This window comes from Esox lucius, chromosome 25, assembly GCF_011004845.1.
Source record: "Esox lucius isolate fEsoLuc1 chromosome 25, fEsoLuc1.pri, whole genome shotgun sequence".
NCBI classification, from domain to species: Eukaryota; Metazoa; Chordata; class Actinopteri; order Esociformes; family Esocidae; genus Esox; species Esox lucius.
In genome coordinates this window covers 17,316,732-17,339,398 of record NC_047593.1, presented here as the reverse complement: position 1 = coordinate 17,339,398, position 22,667 = coordinate 17,316,732, and the positions used below count along the sequence as shown (strand labels likewise).

Below are 22,667 nucleotides of genomic sequence, written 5' to 3'. Positions count from 1 at the left end.
CACACACACACACACACACACAAACTCTCTTTATTAGCAAACATGAGTTGTCAGAACAGAGTTGATTCTTCCCAGGGCTGTATCTCTGGTACTATCAGAACAGAGTTGACTCTTCCCAGGGCTGTATCTCTGGTACTATCAGAACAGAGCTGACTGTTCCCAGGGATGTATCTCTGGTACTATCAGAACAGAGTTGACTCTTCCCATGGCTGTATCTCTGGTACTATCAGAACAGAGCTGACTGTTCCCAGGGCTGTATCTCTGGTACTATCAGAATAGAGTTGACTCTTCCCAGGGCTGTATCTCTGGTACTTATGACAGCACAGGAGGAGATGTTGTGGATACATCTCATATTGTGTGTGAATAGACAAAAATGCAAACAGAGAGACAGACTGAATCGAGAGACAGACAAGCAGGCATAAAAAAGCAGGCGGACTGAGACAACAGGCAGACAGATTGACAGACACATTGAATAGACAGACACCTCAGGAAGACAGACAGAAGTCCGAGACAATGACTGGCGCATCTCCCTTTGCTATGAAATTCAACACTACTCTTGTTTGCTCAGTGGGGTTTAAGGCCCAGTGTTTTGTAAAAGCACGTTGTGACATCTGCTGATGTAAAAAGGGCTTTATAAATTCATTTGATTGATTGATTGATGATGTTGTGCGGGACACAACAAACAAAACCCTGAAGCCCCAGTCAGTTTTATATTTTTCTCCAAACCTACATATGCATAACAGTGCTGCAGAAAGGGTTGTTTATAAAATATGAATGAATACTTCTGGAAAGAATGGCTTTGCATGGCTTCTTGCTGAGGTGTCAGTCAGTAAACAGTGGAAAAAAGCGAGGAATGTCTGGGAGTGCTGCTCGACAATAACAACATTAACAAACATGCATACACACACTGGCATGCTAGCAGACATGCACTAACACACACAGACACACACACTAACACACACACACCTGTCTCCATGAGTCAGACTTTCAGCGTGGAATCCTGACCAGCGGGATGAGGTCAGACTACATAACCGCCTAGGGAAACTCGACACAAATCACGGCTGAGTTGAGGCACAATGGCTGTAGTCGCTGAGGTCTACAGATGAGTCTTTTTCAGTGTGTATTTGGAAAACCATTTCTCTGTACCTACCTGCAGCGTACGTGGTCGTCCTTGTGTAAAGGCGCCCCATTCTTTCTTGGCTGAAATCCATTCCTTTTTTTTATGTTCTTTTTCTGACATACAACCACGGCTATTTAAAAAAAAAAAAAAAAAAAACATGCCTTTGAGCTTCAGAGAAACAAGAAAATATATGTGGTTGTATTAAAAAGAACTATGATTTTTTTTGGCCTAGGGTGGTCCTCGAAAAATGACATTTCAAACTGTGAAGTCGCAGGGCTTCAAGGGTCTGAGTGTGCGTGCCCATTACACAAACATAACAGCCAGGTCTGAGTAAAACGATCAGAATCACATTTAGTCGCCACCTACATTACCACATAGAATTGTAATTGTTGTAACTGCAGGTGGACAACAAAAAGTAAATACACATTAGAACAGAATCTACATGATGGACTTTTATATAAAACGGGTGGTGAGCATACGAGATAGTGGGAAATGAGCGGAGAGTATAATATAAATGGATTCACAGCTGACGTGCGCATGTACATTTCAGTGTGTAGTATTTCGATGTACGGAGACGGAACGCATTTTGGTAGAGGTATAATGCAGGTATTTTGTTGACAGGAGGTGTCTCGACGTGGCGATTGTGGTGATGTGAGTCTCTGCGGGACAGACTGCCGGTTACCGAGAACCACACGGCACTGGGGGAAAAAAAAGGTTTAGGTGGCGGGATTTTTGGGGGTTGTGATGGAGCTTTAACGCGCGCCTGCAGAAGGACAATTGTTGAGAGCGAACGGGGATCTGACCTGAATGCTGAGTCACACGAGACCTTGACAAAGGGCAGGTGCAACCGATGACCCTTCCTGTGGACTGTACTGTATAACGAATTGCTGCTTACCTCCACAGCGGGCTAACCAGAACAGACGGCGATGGAGTGGGTGACAATGTGGACTCCAAGACCGATGCTTAGTCTTGGGTCACGATAGACTGGGATGTTTTTATATTTTTTGTTCAGTTGCTGCAAGTTCCACGCTGTCAACGATTAGTTACTGAGATTAAAAAAATATGTAAATTTACACTTCTGGGTAATCTTCTGGGTTAGGTTATCTGATATACGTGAAATCATTAATTAGTCCCAAATCATTTAACGTGCTAAATAATTTTTACACAAGTTTTGTAAAGGACCGGTTTCGCGGATACATGTTAAACCTAATCCAGGACAAAAAAGTCCAGCTCTATTCCGTTGAACTTCATTTTTAAGTCCAGGTCTAAGTTTAATCAGCCCTAAACGTTGTAAATACCACTAAATTACCTTTTCAATGTAAGTACTGTATAATGTCCAAAGGTAAGCGATTCGTGACTCATAGAAACAGAAATACGGATGGACACCACGGATATAGTAATTAATATTATATAAAGAGTCCCACTTGACAGAACGATACGTGGACATTCGTCGCCCTCTACTGGTGGAAAGATTAAAAGACAAGCGGAAACATGCGCCACCTTGTGGTGAAAAGGGAACCAATATATTTGTATCGGGGTGAGCAAAACATCAGGCTCATCCAGCATAAACATTGGGTCAATGACTGTTTTCTTTCTTGGGCTCCATACTTCAAATGTGAAAAATAAATGTACCTGCTACGAAGTTCCATTAATGATTTACCACCTCCTATGAGGGCATTGGTGTGCATGTCTCAGTACGGTGACAAATCAATACAAATCTAAATTATGCACGTATCTATAGTATTCAATTGCCTATTATTTGCATGCAAAACCAACCTGAAGTCTGATACCTGCTGACCCCCACAGACCCTGTGATGGTCTGTCAGGCCTGGACAGTAGCCATCATCAGTCGTTATCTGTTTTGAGGCCTTTATGTCTCGAGTCTCAGCCTCAGCAAATAAAATAAATTTAAATTGGGCCAGTGAGTTTTAGATAAGCATAAGGTTATGACTTGTTTCTTTTCAGCATCATAATGGCTTGCTTGGCATTCACTGACATGCAAGGTGTTGTCCCTGTCCTTGTCCATCTGGTCATGCTTCCGACCTGGACTAGGTTTGAATAGACTCTGGCCTCAGCCCTCGTACATTTATCATTACAATTTGTACTCTTAATATGTTCACCCGGCACAACCAGAAGAGGACTGGTCACCCCCCTGAGCCTGGGTCCTCTCTAAGTTTCTTCATACATTTCGGCCTTCTTAGGGAGTTTTTCCTAGTCATTGAAATTCAACACTACTACTGTTTGCTCCTTGGGGTTTAAGGCCGGGTGTTTTGTAAAAGCACTTTGTGACAACTGCTGATGTAAAAAGGGCTTCATAAATACATTTGATTGATTGATTGACTTATTTGGTCCTCATGTTGACAGACACCAGATTCCAAACTCTGGAATCGTTACTAAACTTTAGCGACTCTCCAACAAATGTGACAAAACCCACCTGATTAACCAGAAACACCTGTTTAAGCCAATACTTACAATATGTACACAACCTGGAATACAAGCTGAAATAACCACTTAGTAACTGACTGATTTCAAATCCAAACTTTTGGAGAGTAGACCTGAAATAACACAACATGTTTCCTTATCCCACTAACAATCCAGGGCACTGTAACATAATATGATTCAGTTCAGCACGGGAGACTCTGACGCTGAAGATGTTTATTTCTAATAAAATGTTACAGGACATGTGACAGAAAGACAGCTACAGTTAGTGTGTGTGTTTGTGTGTGTGTGTGACATTGTGCTCAATAACCCATAGTGTGTCATTCATGACCGTTACAACAGAAAGGCCAGAAAAATAACATTTAGCAGGCATTCCAGCGTGTAGGTTTTTAACGCAAACCGACACATCTCTAAATCATAACATACAGACGTGGTGGTTTAAGATGTGGGCGGCCCTGTTATTGCTTTGTTGTCCGTGTACATTTCGCAGAGGCCGACGAGTCGAGGCGAATTGGGAGGACCGAACAGATGCGCAGTTAGCTTGGTTCCGGCTGGGCGCTCTCCTCTTGTCAACTCCATTACTGTCATTGCAAGGCTGTTACTGACCCGGATCCTGTCCTGCTGGTCCTGTCACGTTAACCCCTTTGGGTTGGAATGACTGCACAAACGGATCTGGAACCAGGCCGGCAACAGGCGTGACAATGAACTAAATGGATTTAGCCGGATGACACAAACAGACCGGAACTCAGGCTAAGATTCAGTAACAAAGTCTAGAGGCGAATTGTTATTCAGTGTAGTTGTGGTAGTTTCCAGGCGAGGAGCTGAAGTCCAGATGGGGAATCTACCTTGTTGCCAGGTGGTTTGGAGGTCTTGGGGAGGAAAGGAGATGGACAGGGTGCTTTTGGCAGGGTTTGAGAGTTGTGGTCGGGGACTTGGTCAGGATCGACAATGTTGGGCATGAACGTCTGAAGACATGATGATGGTAGTGGAGGCTGGGGTGTGAAGGTCATGGTTTTGGGTTTTGTTTTCTAATCAACCCTAGGGACCTAAAGGGCTGATAATTTCCCCCCTAGAACTTACAGACCTTTTTCTTTATTAATAATAACAAACATGTTTAGTTTGATACATTCACTGCTAAATCTAACCCAGCTTAGTTACCAACATATTTCACTTATACATTTCACCCATGGTGAAATGCTGTTTGTGAAAGCTTTTGGGTGTGAATTGTTGCTCCCATGATCAGAAAATAATGCTTGCCACTGTGTGCTTGGTCAGAAACTGACACAGGCTCCCACTGGGTCATCAGAACCAGGACCGGTCAACACTGGGTCCGAATATAGGACCCTCAAATACAGGGTTAGTAAGTGTCCAGGGTTGGTAAGAAGGGGTTAGTGTTTATGGGGTGAGAGGTCATAGGGGTTAGTGTTTATGGGGTCTGGGTTGAGAGGTCATATGGGTTAGTGTTTATGGGGTCTGGGGTGAGAGGTCGTAGGGGTTAGTGTTTATGGTGTCCGGGGTCAGTAAGTAGAGGTCAGTGCATAGAATGCAGTGGTTAGAGTTTAGGGGTTAGAGTGCAGGGTTCAGGGTCCAGTGACTATGCGTTGTACAGAGGGATGTGTGGAGGTCACAGGGGTTACAGTGCATGGGTCAAGGTCCAGGGACTATGTGCTGTTAGGAGGGGTGTGTGTAGGAGTCAGGGGTTAGAGTGCAGGGATCAGGGTCCAGGGACTATGCGTTGTACAGAGGGATGTGTGTAGGGGTCAGAGGTTAGAGTTCAGGGGTCAGGGTCCAGGGACTATGTGTTGTAAGGAGGGATGTGTGTAGGGGTCAGGGGTTAGAGTGCAGGGGTCAGGGTCCAGGGACTATGTGTTGTAAGGAGGGATGTGTGTAGGGGTCAGGGGTTAGAGTGCAGGGGTCAGGGTCCAGGGACTATGTGTTGTAAGGAGGGATGTGTGTAGGGGTCAGGGGTTAGAGTGCAGGGGTTAGGGTCCAGGGACTATGTGTTGTAAGGAGGGGTAGTGAGGTACAAGCTGATGGCGGGAGTGAAGATGAGGATGGTACCAAGAATGGACACAGTGAGGAAGGCCCACAGTAAGATCCTGTCCAACACCTGAGCCACAAACTTCCAGTCCTGCACAACCTGTGGAGAGGGAGACGGGGGGGGGGTCCAAACATCAAGATACGCTTGTGCCTCCTGAGAACTGAAAGACTGATATAGACAGAGAAACATACAAAACCACACTCACACAGTCATCCACACCCACCCCCCCACACACACATGCACACACACACACACACGCACACATGCACACACACACACATGCACATACACACCTCTCTGATAAAGTGCTCCTTCTTGATGTGACGACTGATGTAGCGTACAGAGTTGGTGGCTTTCTCCAACATGGCCAGCCAGGCATGGTTCTCATCCTCCTTCCCCCCTGCAGGGCCTCTCTGCTGGCCTTGGCCCTGCCCTGATGCCCCCCTCCGCCCTGGACCTCCACGGGTCTTCAGCTCGGGGCTGCGCAGCTCAATGTCTGGGTAGTGGTACCTAACGATTACAAAAAATGGCTAAACGTGAAATGTTAATTCAGTGCAGAGATACCCCACGACCCAACAGCCTTTACAATGTTAAGGGATTTAAGACAATCATAAACTTCCACTCTATTAATTTTATTTGTAATCTTGAAAGATAAAATTAATAATCATAAAATGAAACAGTTGAAAACCAAATGGAGCGGAATAGCCCACCAACCTGTCAGTGTGTCCCCTCATGCAGAGGAGTCTGGGTAATCTCTGCAGGAACAGGCTCTTTACCCAGGGGGCCATGGGGTGATAGGTGGCGGAGGAGCGGTGGTGGACGTTGATGACAAACACCGTCACGATGATGGAGAAGGTGACGAAGATCATGATGAAGAGGAGGTACTCTCCAATCAACGGGATAACCTTAGTCACAGGAAGAACACCTCTTAATGGAATTCTCTCAACACACTCCCTAGCTCAGCCACACCCCCAGTGAGCCCCGCTGACCCCAGATAGGAAACACAGTCCCCCCCACTCAGCCACACCCACCCTGACCCTAGCTGACCTCTGGCAGGGAACACAGCCCCCCCCCCCCCAGCCACACCCCCAGTGACCCCCGCTGACCTTAGATGAAGACGGTATGATCTCCTCTATGACCAGGAGGAACACGGTGAGAGACACCAGGACGGACGTCGACAGCGACAGCTTCTCTCCTTCGTCGGACGGGAGGTAGAACACCAAGACGGTGAGGAAGGACAGGCCGAGGCAGGGGATGATGAGGAAGAGCGTGTAGAACAGGGGAAGCCTCTTCAGGATGAAGGAGTACGTCACAAAAGGGTACCAGTAGATCCCGTCCCTGCGGCTGCCCTTGGCGCCCGTGGCGTTGAGGATCTCCCACTCACCTGGAGGGAAACGGCATCCGTGATTCAACGTTATCGTCAAACACTTTGGAGAGTCGTTTTTATGTGAGTGATTCTCTTTAAATGTTGCTTGTTGAATGAGTCCCAATTGGACGAGGAGCAACTGCCTTTTCTGGGCGTATGGGCTATGAACACGCCTTGAACGAATCGTACGGCGACAGCATTCCTACCCACCGTTGTCGAAGAAGTCCTTGCGGTCCACGTAGTGATCGACCAGGACCAAGTCCACCATGTTGCCGTCATAGGTCCACGAGCCGAACTTCATGGAGCAGTTCTGTCTGTGTTGAGGGGGAAACATTCTGTCTGTGGTGTCTGAAGTTCAGTCTGTAGTTCTGTCTGTAGTTCTGTTTGAAAATCTGTCTGTAGCTCCGTCTTTGTGGTGTCCATAATTTTGTCTGTAGTAGTGTCTGTAATTTTCGTCTGTAGTTGTCTGGGGTACATGAAGTTCTGTCGAGGATTTTTGAAGATCTGTCTGTAGTTCTGTCTGTAGTTCTGTCTGTGTTGTCTAACTGTCTGTGTTATGACATTTTATTTTGATGGGGAAGTCTTTATTATGTTGTTATATTATACAATGGGCAATTTCATAATTGCTAAGCTTTTTTAAAGCTGCCAACCAACTAGTCAACTAATCAATCACCCAGCTACCCCATCAATCAACTTACCAGCCAACCAATCAACCAGTTCCCCAATCAATCAACCAGTCAATCAACGAGCCAATCAATCAGCCAATCAAACACCCTATCAACCAGCCAGCCAGAGGGCAAGGGGTGAGTGTGTTATAAAGAACAAAATGGAGTGACAGTTGAAATAAATTATAGTGATAGAGATAAAAAGTAATCTATTCAATCACAGTGACAGTGAGATAAAAAGTAATCTATTCAATCATAGTGACAGAGTGAGATAAAAAGTAATCTATTCAATCATAGTGACAGAGTGAGATAAAAAGTAATCTATTCAATCATAGTGACAGTGAGAAAAAAAGTAATCTATTCAATCATAGTTACAGAGTGAGATAAAAAGTAATCTATTCAATCATAGTAACAGAGTGAGATAAAAAGTAATCTATTCAATCATAGTGACAGAGTGAGATAAAACGTAATCTATTCAGTTATAGTGACAGAGTGAGATAAAACGTAATCTATTCAGTTATAGTTAAAGAGTGAGACAACTCTAATCTATTCAGTTAAAGCAATAAAGTGATCAAGAGGTAATCATGGATGTCACCTTCTTCCCTTCCGACAGGTAGGACTGATGGATTGATATGACGACCGTGTGTGTGTGTGTCTGTGTGTGTGTGACAGTCCCACCTGTCGAAGGGAAAGAAGGTGACGTCCATGGTGCATGATGACTTATAGCTAGCCGGGGGAGTCCACATGATGGTACCGTCCCACCTCACGATGGCCTTGGTCATCAGAGAGCCCTCGAAACGCCCGTCGGCACTGGGGGGGGGGGGGGGGGGCAGAAAAAGAGATTGGAAGTGGGGGGGGGGGGGGCTTACAGCTTCAAAAATATAATTGTTTCATGAAAGACATTACTTTTTTTAATGACGGAAAATGCTTTGAAATGTTTAGAGACAGTCCAGTGTATGCTGGACACAGACCCGTTCAGAAATATTTAGCAAAATCAGTTGAGCACTGGTTTGCCTTTATTAAGCAGTAGTCAAAGCACGGGGGAACTCTGTTTTATTTAATATCTCTGTTCAATTCCACAGTGAATGTAATGAAATGCATGAAAATAAGCTCACTTCTCATAGAGGACGATGTCCGGCAGCCATATTGTTTCAGAGGGAACCCGGATGGACGTGATTCCTCCATACTCATCTGGATTCCACTGCAGTTTCACATCCACCCACTCCTGCAACATTACGGCACAATAACATTACACCCCCCTGCAACGTTACGACACCATAACATTACACCCCCCTGCAACATTACGGCACAATAACATTACACCCTCCTGCAATGTTACGGCACAATAACATTACACCCTCCTGCAATGTTACGGCACAATAACATTACACCCTCCTGCAATGTTACGGCACAATAACATTACACCCTCCTGCAACGTTACGGCACAATAACATTACACCCTCCTGCAATGTTTCAATACATAAAGGCATAATAACAAGACAACAATATAATTTAATAAAGGCTCCATGTTGGCCTACTTTTAAAATATTCTGACGTGTCGTGATGGTAAAAACACAGAGCTATTTTACCAATGTGGGAGTGGGGGACTGTGGGAATTCAGCCCCAGCCTAATTCTACAGCCACCAACTAACCAATTAAATGTCAGTAACTAGAAAGAACATTACCTGCCATAGCCAGACATTTGTAGTCATGAGCTGATTCTTCTCATCCTGTCAGATGAAGAGGGAAAAGGTCAGCATTTACATAAGTGATCAGAGGATGAGGAGGATGAAGAGATTACAGGCTACTTTATGCAAGACGAATGCATAACTGTGGGAAAAGTTTGGATCAAAGGCTGTGCGGTTTGAAGTTTAAAACATGCACAGACAGCTTTGGAAGGTTGTCGGTCAAATTAGACTTGAGAGGACATCCAAGGCCGTCAAGTTAAGGACCTTCTGTGGCCCACAAAGGCAACGGAGCAGACTGACAGCAGCTGACAGAACAATGTCCCAAAGAGGGTTTACACCCAATTGTGCGTTTTCTTGAAATGAAATGACCACAAGGGGGCACCATGTCAGTGAGGAATATGTTGCGTGTAAACCATGGGCTCAGGATGAATTTCGTTCACAGTTGTTTGTGCGTGTGTTTGTGTGTGAGTTAGAAAAGAGAAAGTTAGTCATAGAAAGAAGAAGGAAATATAAACAGAGAAAGAAAGGGACAGCGAGCGAGAGAGGATGTGTGGACACCCTTGTGTGTGTTTTGGAGGTCTGTCTAAATAATGGATGTAATCTTCTTGGCCTGATGGTGCCATTAAAGAGATCGAGAAGGAAACCCTCTAAAATCTTCACTAATGTACCTCCCTACGCTTCTCTGCTCCTCTCTACATCAGGTCCTCCTGCTCTACTCTCTTCCTCTCAGAATAACCCTCCCCCTCTCAGTCCCCCCTTACTCTCCATGCTGCAACTTCTCTCCCATCTCCCCCTATTCTCCTGTCTTCCCCTTCCTGTCATCGCCATTGCCTCATGTCCACCTCCCTAAAGCCCACCTCCCTGTCCTCCTCTGTCCGCTTGCTCTCTAAATAACCCTGTTAACACTCCGCCCCCAGACAGGAGGCCAGAGGGACAGTCCATGGTGTTGAACTGAACAGAGACAGAGGGAGGACAGGAGGCCAGAGAAACAGCCCATGGGGTTGAACTGAACAGAGACAGAGGGAGGACAGGAGGCCAGAGAAACAGCCCACAGGGTTGAACTGAACAGAGACAGAGGGAGGACAGGAGGCCAGAGGAACAGCCCATGGTGTTGAACTGAACAGAGACGGAGGGAGGAAGGGACTGTGATGGAACAGGGTTATGGTGTTGAACATTTGCCATCCTCTATTCTTTCCACCTCCACATCTCTCTCTGTCAATCACTCTGTCTCACTCTGTCTCACTGTCACTCTCCCGGGTCTCTCGAACTCACTCTCTTTCCCACCATCTCTCTCGCTGTCCTCGCGTCTCCCGCCTTCTGTTTTCTGCCGCACACCTCCCCGCCCCCGACGCAGCTTCCTTTTCGATCGTCCCCCGTCGTTCGTCTCCCTATTAGTTCGATATCTACTTGTTGACACCCTTAGAATCGCATTGTCAGACACTGTAGCGGAGACCAAACACGAACACATTCAAAGGTATCCCAGCTCGGCAAGAACAGGTTTCCTGTCAACAAAAGTCTTGTGTATAATCCCTAAGGACCCTGCCTGCGTCTGGGGAGTTGAATGTGTTGTCCCTCGCTATCAACAAACGTGTTAAAAATCTTGTTTCTCTCTCTCAGATGACTCAACGTTCCTACAGATCGGCCTCGTTGCTGCCGCCGCGGTCGGGAAAGAAACTGAATTATTTAACTCGTCTGAATGGGACTGGCCGGGGAAAACTGAGTTAGAACAGGTTTGTTGATGGCGAGGGGACACATTCAACTACCTGGCTGGTAAGTAGAGTCCACAGAGATTGGATGAGTTCCTCAGTTGACAGGAAATGTGTTTTTATCTGGAGCCCTGACACCTGCGAGTAGGTTTAGTCTCCACCTATTTAACGATACGGAACTAAAGGATGTGGACAAGTTAATATCCGATCGCTAATAAATATTCACTTATTAGTGCCGCTAGCTCAACCTCTGTCTCCCATCTCACCTGATCATCCTTTTCCATTTACTCCAGGGCTCTCTCCCTCTCCCACCTATTTCTTCCTCCATCTCCTTGCTCCTGTGTTCCTATGAAAGGCGGTGTGTTTGTGTGTTATCTAAATCTGATTTCAGAATCAGGTCGAGAATGAGGGAAATAATTGGGCCTGGTTAATGACTCAAGCTAGAATACATTACAAAGATATTAATTAAGATCTCAGGAACATGTATACGTCTTCTGGTTCCAGCAGAACCCAGTAAAATCGAGTGAACCGGACCGAAGGACACCCAAGGCACAAAATCAGACTGGGGGAAAGAGAACATCATCAGTGGTAGTGCTTATCGATTCAGAAGAACATCTTTGTTGTTTTGGAGCTTAACAATAGCTTTCAGATGCATTTCAAACCTTACCCCATAGCCTTTCAAAAACGGATTTCAAATGTCCCCTTTAAACATCTGTCATGACAGTCATCTTACCACATCCACCAGCTGGGAGATTTTGAGTCCGAAGCGTACAGTGATGGTGTCATTGGCATGCAGGACGGGTCGGACCCATTTCTGGTACCCCCTAAACAAGTTTGTCAACAGCGCATCCTCTAGTTCAGCCAGAGACACAAACTCCTCCGGAGCTGAGAGAGAGAGAGAGAGAGAGAGTAGTGGGTTACTGAACATGAAAGTCCTCTCTATAGAAACAATCTACAAGCTGAGGCAGCGAACAAATACAGTGGAAGAAAATTCTAACAAAGACCGTGAATGTATTGCAAGAGGCCACCCCCCAAGGAGACTGGACCACGGCTGATGGGAGACCTCTGAAAGGCCCAGGCGGATGAAACCGTCACCCCATTCAAGGAGACAATCGTCCAGGGGTCCTCGTGGAACACAGAGCGACGCGTTCACTCATCCCCTGGACATCACAGTCAAGAACGGTCACTGAATACAGTCACGGCCTGGTAGGGAAAAAGCAACCTGTCGTCACGGTCGCAAAAGGCGCGCACGTGCTCGTGCGCATTGTCAACACGAGCACGTCTGTCTGTCACCAGTGTGCGTTCAACGCGAGTGTACAGCGACAACGCAGAATTAAAGATGCCCAGTGCGTTTCATTTTCCCTGAGCAATTACGGTCCACTCTCTGGAATGGACTAAAATTCGAATGGCAGTGCGCCCAAACCCGTGGTTTGATTTAGGACTGGACCTCATCAGCAGCACTGAGTTCCTCTGCAGTCTGACGACGGCCACTGTGCCAGGGAGTCAGTGAAGTAGAGTAGCCTGTGGATGCTGCATTGAATCAGGCTCTGGTATTTGACTGAGGCTTACCCCCCCCCCCCCCCGCCCCCCAGGGTTGGGACATGAACAGAGGAAGAGATTGATGTGGGGAGAAGAAAGGAGGACAAGAAGAGGGATGTAAAGAGACGAGAAGAGGAGGGAGACTTAGGGACTCAGATCGGTAGCCTTTACAATGACCTCCTGGCTGAGAGAGAGAGAAGCCAGCGGAAGAAATAGAGAGAGAGATGGACAGAAAGGGAGAGATGAAGAGGGAACGCGTGATGGAGCGCGTGAGAAACAAAGAGGGAGAGAGGGAAAGACGGAGGAGAACGACAGTCCTGACTCGTGTTAGTTGATTTACTCCTAATTACCCGACAGAGACTGACTCAAGTGAAGCGTACAGTGAGTGAATGTCTCCCTCCACCACCTCCTCTGGGATTTACCTCGCAAGGCCACTCCTGACACACACTGCAACACACACACACACACACACACACCGAGATGCCCACGGACACCCACGGGAGGAAATATTCAACCAGAGAATAAACGAAGCAGTATGGTTTTTATTGACGGCGGTCTGCATGTGGCTGTAGGGAGGTTAGTCGACATTTAACCATAACGGTCGCGGTCTTTGTTGAACGGGATACAGGCGGACGACCACGGACACAAGCAAGACAGCTAAATCACACTGTATTGATCCAGGCCTGTGGGTGGGTGTGTGTCTGCCTGTCAGTGTGATTGTTTTCAAATAATTTATCATCGGAAACCACCCCGTTGTTACACACACACACATAGACAAATACACACACACACACTTGTCTTTTAATCCTTGTGAGGACCTGAGACCTAACCTCGACCCAGAAATCAATGTCCCTTATTTGCTAGCCCTAAATCTAACCTTAATAACCAAACAGTTCCGCCTAAACGTAACCCTAACGTCTAATCCTAAACCTAACCGATACAGCATAAACCTAAAATGAACCACAGAATCCAACACTATGACAAATTCTCCCTGACCCTAACCCTAAAACCAGGAAGTGCATTTTCGCTACAGTTGTGGTGACCTGCTAAAGAAATCTTGTGCGGACATACATACCTGCATCTCACATAACTCCTCTTACAAATCCAAAACGTCCCCAGGGACCCCGAGCGGCCCGCAGGACGGTGGCCGTCTGTTTACTTCACCAGGAAGCCAGGCCCTGCCACTGAGAGAGTACATTAAAACCGTCTCCACTGTCCCTACGTCCCCAATGGTATCCTAATCCCTACCCAGGGCATGAAGACCAAAAGCCTGTGGGGCTGCGTAGGGGACAGGGAACCGTTTGGGAAGCGGAGAATGAGCAACCCTTCCACGCCGATGCTCATTCCAAACTCATCTTCTTCCAGTTGCTATTGCTTGAATGAGTTTGTCACCTCATTCAGCGGGAACTGCTGATGCGGGACGGGGCATTCTTGGCACAAAATGGCCGGCGTCCGTCTCCGAGTCGGGTCTCGCAACCAACAAATGATCAGCAAATTTCGAGCCAGTGCCTTTATCAAGTAGAAAACACACAACGCTTAAGGGATTTGTAAAGGAATACATGCTAAATTGTAGAATGAGTTGCCATCTCGAGTAGGTTGATTAAGGGAGACAACGACCTCTTGTGGTGGTGAAACATTAAGCCCCCCCATAATTCACCATGTAGTGGTGAAACATTAAGCCCCCCATACTTCACCATGTAGTGGTGAAACATTAAGCCCCCCATAATTCACCATGTAGTGGTGAAACATTAAGCCCCCCATACTTCACCATGTAGTGGTGAAACATTAAGCCCCCCATACTTCACCATGTAGTGGTGAAACATTAAGCCCCCCATACTTCACCATGTGGTGGTGAAACATTAAGCCCCCCATACTTCACCATGTAGTGGTGAAACATTAAGCCCCCCCCATACTTCACCATGTAGTGGTGAAACATTAAATCCCCCATACTTCACCATGTAGTGGTGAAACATTAAGCCCCGCATACTACACCATGCACTGGTGAAACATTAAGCCCCCCATACTTCGAATGCATTCTTCTGAAAAGGGGCTTGAACATTTGTAAAGCAAATTAAATCATGTTAACTAAGTTATCTCGTATTTGAACGCTTCTAAAAACACTGAAAAGAACCTTTGCATCCTGGTTCAGCGCTGCGTCTCACACCACACGGTTCATCACCAAAGAAAGACGGAGAAAGACAAGAGGGAAGGCAAGAGAGACAGAAAAGAAAGAGAGAGACGGAGATAGACCGTGAGAGAGAGATGCCCTACAACCATGAACTCTTGACTTCTTCACCTACTCAAACTCACAATGCAAAGCGACAGGCGCCCAGAGAGGACTCTGACACTCGTCAACAAGGTTAAAGGTTAACCCAGTCTGTCATTAGCCCCTAGGGGGAGAGGTGTGTGTTTGCAGTGGACCAGTTTGTACTGTTCCCAAGTGGCTGATGCAGGGTCAGACAGTTATTAGATGGTTTGACGTCAGAGTCTGGAGATCTTGGAACCGTGCCAGTGGTAAACAAAAACACACACACACAAACAAGCCGTGTTTTGTTTTCTTAACACTTCTCCACATTATGGAACTTGCCGAAACGCCATGTTGTGGTGAAACAATATCATGTGCCCAGACAACTGTCGGCAGGTTTCCATTGACCCAGGGTTATATAGAAAAAAAGTATTGATAAAAGGAAATCACTGCAACATTTGTAATGGAAATGCCTGAAGAGATGAAAGAGATGTAGAAGAAATGTTCTAACCAGACTAATTGTTTACTCTATCCAAAGCAGTGCAGTTTCATACAGTGCAGTTTCATACATTTTATTATTAGTTTCATACATTTTTTATTAGAGATTGATAAATTTCCAACAACATATGATAATGTATGCAAATGCATGCACTCACTACTTGAAGTCACTCTGCATAATAGGGCCTGCTAAATGAGGCTAAATGCAATCTGGCTAAATGGGTGAAAGAAAACCGTTAATCACTTGATTTTCATTCAACATTCTAGGGTTCTGCAGATTTTATTTATTTTTAAGGTGTGAATTCATTATGTTCAGGGTTGCCTGCCCCCTGGAGGCCATTATGTAGACGATAGTTCAGCACCTTGGACAGGGGCTGCAGAATATAGCCAGGGGCCAGTCCAGAGCAGTGGGTTTCTACTATATACTCACCTAAAGGATTACTAGGAACACCATATTAATACTGTGTTTGACCCCCTTTCGCCTTCAGAACTGCCTTAATTCTACGTGGCATTGATTCAACAAGGTGCTGAAAGCATTCTTTAAAAATGTTGGCCCATATTGATAGGATAGCATCTTGCAGTTGATGGAGATTTGTGGGATGCACATCCAGGGCACGAAACTCCCGTTCAACCACATCCCAAAGCTCTTTTGGGTTGAGAACTGGTGACTGTGGGGGACATTTCAGTACACTGTCATGTTCAAGAAACCAATTTGAAATGATTCGAGCTTTGTGACATGGTGCATTATCCTGCTGGAAGTAGCCATCAGAGGATGGGCACATGGTGGTCATAAAGGGATGGACATGGTCAGAAACAATGCTCAGGTAGGCCGTGGCATTTAAACGATGCCCAATTGGCACTAAGGGGCCTAAAGTGTGCCAAGAAAACATCCCCCACACGATTACACCACCACCACCAGCCTGCACAGTGGTAACAAAGCATGATGGATCCATGTTCTTATTCTGTTTACGGCAAATTCTGACTCTACCATCTGAATGTCTCAACAGAAATCGAGACCAGGCTACATTCTTCCAGTCTTCAACTGTCCAATTTTGGTGAGCTCGTGCAAATTGTAGCCTCTTTTTCCTATTTGTAGTGGAGATGAGTGGTACCCGGTGGGGTCTTCTGCTGTTGTAGCCCATCCGCCTCAAGGTTGTGCGTGTTGTGGCTTCACAAATGCTTTGCTGCATACCTCGGTTGTAACGAGTGGTTATTTCAGTCAAAGTTGCTCTTCTATCAGCTTGAATCAGTCGGCCCATTCTCCTCTGACCTCTAGCATCAACAAGGCATTTTCGCCCACAGGACTGCCGCATACTGGATGTTTTTCCCTTTTCACACCATTCTTTGTAAACCCTAGAAATGGTTGTGCATGAAAATCCCAGTAACTGAGCAGATTGTGAAATACTCAGACCGGCCCGTCTGGCACCAACAACCATGCCACGGTCAAAATTGCTTAAATCACCTTTCTTTCCCATTCTGACATTCAGTTTGGAGTTCAGGAGATTGTCTTGACCAGGACCACACCCCTAAATGCATTGAAGCAAATGTGATTGGTTGATTAGATAATTGCATTAATGAGAAATGGAACAGGTGTTCCTAAAAATCCTTTAGGTGAGTGTAGTCTGGAGCCAGTCCAGTGCTACATCTGAAAGAGATTTGGCAGAGATTTGAAAAAGATGTTACATCAAGCCTCCACGACCACAGAGGGTCTGACACAACTAAATCCGAAGCTGCCACTGGGTCTGTGTGTGTCCATGTGAATTTCACTTCATCTGAGCTCCACAGAGAGAGAGAGGAAAGACAGAGAAAACCAGTGTGAAAGGAAGAGATGGAGACACAGAGATTAAAGAGAGACGAAGTGAAAGAGAGACAGAAAAAAAGATAGCGATGGAAAAGAGAGACAGAAAAAAGAGAGAAAGAGACACAGGGAGAGTTTTAAGACATCTCCATTGGGTCTAGGAGCCCACAACACAATACATATTCAAACAAACAAAAACATGTTTAAACGCACATCACGTCATCCTCCACAGAAACGGAACACAGTCTAATTTGTTGTCGTTTTACTTGAAAATATTGACTATACTTTGGTCCAAATATATACACCCAAAAGAGGAGAACCACCAAGTGACCAGGTCAAACAGCCCTAACAATCTGGGACCCTGTAGAAAACAGATGTTAGAGTTCCAGACTCGGCCCAAACTCAGCCGATACTAACACCAAGATCCAGGGGTGCCAGTTAGTGGTTACAGCTCCATGTGGAATCATCCATTGGAGGTCAGCTGTCCTTATCAACAGGCAGTTCAGATGAAGACCGCCGACCACCTACAGGGGAACCGCCAGGACCAAACACCCTCACCCACCTTGTCCATCTCACCTCTTCCAGGCGGAAGGCGTCGGCCCTTGAGGGAGAGGTGTGTGTTCCCTATTGGCTGTTCCAGGGTCAGATGGTTATTGGGTGGTTTAATGTCTGGGGATTTGGCATAGAGACCTGATCTCGGAACCGTGCCCGGGGGGAAAACACACGTATGTAAACTCACAAAAAGGCCCATACTGTCTCTCCCTCTCTCACACACACACACACAGTGTCAAAGGCTTTGTTGACAGCGAGGATTTATGCCTAGTCATGGCGGTGTCTCCACTCCCAAGATTAGTGCTGAGGGAAGTCTTACACTCCACAGTACAGCACAGACACACACACATGTACAACAGAGGGCGTGGCAGTGGGGAGGAGGTCAGGGACCTGAGGGAGGGGAGGAGGTCAGGGGTGAAGGGAGACCGGCTTCATACACACTCAGTGGTGAAGGGAGACCGGCCTCATGCACACTCAGTGGTGAAGGGAGACCGGCCTTATACACACTCAGGGATGAAGGGAGACCGGCCTCATACACACTCAGTGGTGAAGAGAGACCGGCCTGATTCACACTCAGTGGTGGAGACTAGCCTCATGCACACTCAGTGGTGAAGAGGGACAGGCCTTATACACACTCAGGGGTGAAGGGAGACTGGCCTGATTCACACTCAGTGGTGAAGAGAGACCGGCCTCATGCATACTCAGTGGCGAAGAGAGACCGGCCTGATTCCGCCCACATACAAATGTTAAATGAACACGCATGTATACAGCAGATGCCGGCGCACAGACAAACACACACTTCACTTGGCTGCTGTTTGTCTTTATAACCCACCTGCTGTAAGCCCCACCTATATGTATGTAAATGTAAATTACCTTGTAGTCCTGCTCATCGACTCAGTACTGCTTGCATACAGCCAAATGACTGTTATTCAGATAATGTTCTGTGTATTCCCTGCATTACTGTATTTACTACTGTCTGCATGTTTAGAAATGTGCCTGTAAGCATTTCACTAATAGTCTACACCAGTTGTTGATGAAGCATGTAACAAATACAATTTTATTTGATTTATTTCTATTGACACACTCGAGTGTGCACACATTCACTTCCTTTCACACACACACACACACACACACACACACACACACACACATACACACACATACACATGCACACAGTCATAAACCCTTCCTCTGTTGAAAGCCAAGGTTTCACAGGATCTCTCTCTCTCACACACACACACACACACATACTCTCGCTGATGTAAGGATTTATGTTTGATTGTAGCAAAGACTCCTCTCCCCAGATTACAGCACTGTGGGAAGTCATACACTCCACAGGACATCACACACACACACACACACACACACTCATATAAACAGTGTGTTACAGTCTGTCATACCATGTCTGTATTTTACTCGGTTTAATAGTCCATCTCCTATGGCCCACGATAACACCAGCCCACAGACATTTCACCATTTCTGTATTGACAGTTAGCCCAGTAATCATCAGGCCATTGACTAATGAATATGGTGTGCCAAGTTAGGGTTAAAGCCAAAATGTAAAACGTTGTTGGGGGTCAAAGGAGCAGGCTGTGAAACCCGCCTCTGCTTTACATCATGAGGACATTTTCTTGGCTAATGTTCACTGGACTGATTGAAGAACTGACTGGCTGAGAATCTAAACTTGTTGTGTCATCTGTTGTGAAACTTATTGTTGTGAAACTTATAAGAAAAACTGTTCAAAAACATTGTGAAATAATCCCCTTTTATATTTTCACAAGGGCCCAATCAGAACTATGCCTTGTACTGTACAGGCTTTAACGAATCCAGGGTTTGCTAAAGACCAGACATGCTCACGAAAGCCCATTGAACTGAAATTCATGTTTCCTATAAAAAGGCAAATACAACCAAAACGTTTCCGTGTTTCATTTGCGACCTTTGATGAAATGCCATCTGATTGGTCGGCACCACCTTGTCTGTAGTGGGCCTTGACATTGTAGTCATATACAGAAAAATGACATTTTTTTGAAGCTTTATTGAGGTTACTTTGATTGTAATATATTTTAATATAAAAAAAAAACAACAACTAATGAACAGGACAAACATAAGTAGCCTACAGGTAAGTGATTATAGAATTGTCCAAGTATTGACAGTTGGTGAGTCAATGTTGTTGCTGTCAAATCTTATGACATTGATTACACCACAACTCGAGGTCATAAACAAGAACGAGTTGAAGTACTTAGCTAGAGTCAAGCAACTCTGCAAAATGCTGCCTACGTGTAGCCAAGGAATATACGGGCCGCTAACTCCCATCGAACAATCAATATTATGATGTTGTATTGGATTGTATTCAAGGGCACGACCCAAGGAGGGCGCCACACAACCAGCCCCTCTTAAATAAATAATTATCTGTATACAGGGTTGGGAGATACGTACAATTCACACACCTGATTGAATTGACATATATAACGGTTTTATTATAACTAGATTGGTGGAAAAAAACGGCACGGTTTTGTTTAACGGTTTTCCGCGTCCGGTCCGAAACACAATCAAAAGGCCTCCCTGAATATGGAAAATGCAAAGTGTACATCGAGTGGTGGCGTAGGCTTATATAATTATGAGAAAAACGATCCAAATATGTAAATCATTGGTTGAAATGAACGTCGGTTTCTGTACCACTTCATATCAAGCGCATTTATAATTTCCCTGTACACAAACTGCCTACCTTCAATCGTTGCATCGCTGACCGCGAACCACAACAGCCACAACACTCTAACCGCAAACTTCATACTCTCTCTTCACGCGGTTCCGGAGACCCGTTGTCCTAAGTCGTCTTCACAGTGCGTTATTTCATCTTCAAGTCCGTCCTTAACACTTCGCGCGTGTAAACAAAATTGGTCGTTCCGTAGCTTAATAGCACAACGGGACGCACGTTATTGCACAGAACGATAATAACGACAACTGAAGGAAGGACGGGGATGAAAATGATGTTGTTGTGGCTGCTCCCGTTTGTTCGACAGCGACTGTTTTTTTTTTCCGGGTTACACTTCTCCTCGACGTTTTCACTCGGTCCCGGTGTGGCTGCTTGAGCGAGCCCACCTAGTGCAAGCGCTCAGAATCCGGTGTTCGGTAGGGGGGCTGGCCCAGAGGCGGATGAAGGGAGGAGGGACGGTGGAAAGGGATGGAGACCGCGGAAGCGCGTGCCGTTTCCTATAACGGAGAAACCCTACGGTACCGAGGCAGAACGGATGTCCTACACCTCCCGGGAACACTATCACATTTTACACAAGGGCGATAGTATGGCCAGTAAACGTTTTGTGGAATTTGAAAGAAGTTCTCCTTTCCGATTATTTTTAGGCAAACGGTCCAATAGGACTGGATACTATTTATACAACAGAGTGAGATGTGTTCAGTCGATTTGATTAGGGTTGTAAACAATCCAGTATCTTGTTTTATTTTATATGTCAACTCTGTATATAGAGCCCTGATTTACTTTAACATCTGCTTTATTGACTCAGGCTAAAATATATCAGGCATATAGCAATAATGACGAGGTAGGCCTATCCACGGGAATTATCGTATCACTGTATCAGTTTCATAGGGGAGTTGTACACATATTACAACAGCATGTAATCCCTTAAGAAATCACACCTGGCACGCTGACACCACGACAGCGCATCACCACGATGGCGCATCCCCAGAGTCCCACATACTGTAACTCCACGTGTCATTCTGTGTAGACTAATAAAGGATTTGTGTGCATAAATCAAAACAGGCAATCACTCAAAAAGCCCACTGGGCTGCGGTCCAATGGATGCGCCGGTAAGAACCCCGAGGAAGCTCACGTTACCTTGAAGGTAGACTCGGCGACACAGGTGACGCAGAATGCAATCAGCGTAATGGCTCAGTTTCCGCCACGCCTAAGAGTGCCGAACTGCAAAGCACGGCTTGACCTCGGTTTTGGTCGGGCGTCTAGCACGTAACAGTGTGAAGCGAACACGTGCAGGTGCACAGTTTCCGCTCTTTCATCGACACCCTGGAAAGATGATCGATCCTCCCCTAGTTAATCCACTTTACATTGAGGTGCTGTAAAGTATACGGCCATTACCTGGTCATTATCGCCGATTTGCAGCGGGTTTCTCTTGTAAAGTGCGCTAATCTATTTAGTGGTAGAGTCCCTTATAGTTTAGTAGCTCGTCTGTACGGTTAATGGGACTTTAAGTGTGCCTGTAAAACCAGTTGATATCCGTTGTTCAATCACAACGGGAGACGGCTCCCGAGTTTTACTGGCGCAGGCTTACTCCATGTAATCTGATCACCGCATCGTGACTGAGTGCTGGTTTCTGGTCAGCTGTGTTTTCCGTCTGTCTCATATTAAGCTCCATATTACTGGTAACATTTGGCAGATGTTGAAGGTAGACTCAGCGAAATGACGTTGCCATTAAAGGGACCACAGATATTGAGATAAAGGCGAAGCATGACTTCATTCTCATAACACAAAGTACCTACAGTACATTATCATGTTATTATTCACTGTTTCTGCCAGCAGTGAACTTGCAATGTTGAAGTTCAATGGATATTTAGAAGTGACTGTACAACATTCAAGTAAATACATGGAATTTCAGGAGTGAGTGTATACTGTAAAGGTAAATAGATTATTAACAGGGAGTGTAGAATTTTCAAAGCAAATAAATACAGCAGAATGTTAGCAGTGAGTGTAGAATGTTTGAGGTAAATAGAATGTTAGCAATTAATTTAGAATGTTCAGTGTAAACAGAATGTTAGCAGTGAGTGTTGCGTTTTCAGGGTAAAGGCATGCATCCTTCTAGTATATTTGAAGGATAGCCCTCAACAACAGGAGTTTACAGCTACTGTAGAATGTTGCAGTGTAATGGTTGACTTCAAATAGAATGCGACATTATCTGGTTGGTGAATTATCTACAGGGAGAGGGTTAGCAACACAGCGAATCAGCGGTAGGCTGCTACATGGCAGCTCTGAGGGGATAGTTA

General features: G+C 45.7%; 1 protein-coding gene across 3 annotated transcripts; it reads right to left on the bottom strand.

Moving 5' to 3' along the window:
• Positions 1-3,755: 3,755 nt before the first annotated feature.
• Positions 3,756-20,900, bottom strand: chrnb3a (cholinergic receptor nicotinic beta 3 subunit a). Of its 3 annotated transcripts, none has more exons than XM_034291264.1 (11): positions 20,383-20,900; positions 11,759-11,910; positions 9,317-9,361; positions 8,747-8,856; positions 8,310-8,441; positions 7,177-7,280; positions 6,707-6,984; positions 6,315-6,505; positions 5,894-6,110; positions 5,560-5,699; positions 3,756-5,492 (listed from the first exon to the last, which is right to left on the bottom strand). In XM_034291264.1, the coding sequence occupies exons 1-11, from the start codon at positions 20,444-20,446 to the stop codon at positions 5,489-5,491; spliced, it is 1,437 nt and encodes a 478-aa protein (XP_034147155.1). In that variant the 5' UTR covers positions 20,447-20,900; the 3' UTR covers positions 3,756-5,488. The 3 variants fall into 3 exon arrangements, with proteins under 3 accessions (XP_034147155.1, XP_034147156.1, XP_028974204.1); XM_034291265.1 differs by having other exon boundaries at positions 3,756-5,425; XM_029118371.2 differs by lacking the exons at positions 3,756-5,492; positions 9,317-9,361 and having other exon boundaries at positions 5,501-5,699.
• Between the last annotated feature and the right edge of the window lie 1,767 nt (positions 20,901-22,667).

Coding starts and splice junctions, on each gene's coding strand:
- chrnb3a (XM_034291264.1), bottom strand. CDS start 20,446: ATGAAGTTTGCGGTTAGAGTGTTGTGGCTGTTGTGGTTCGCGGTCAGC. Junction 9,362..11,758: donor TCTCCCAGCTGGTGGATGTG/GTAAGATGACTG, acceptor TTCATCTGACAG/GATGAGAAGAATCAGCTCAT. Junction 5,700..5,893: donor AGGAGCACTTTATCAGAGAG/GTGTGTATGTGC, acceptor CCCTCTCCACAG/GTTGTGCAGGACTGGAAGTT.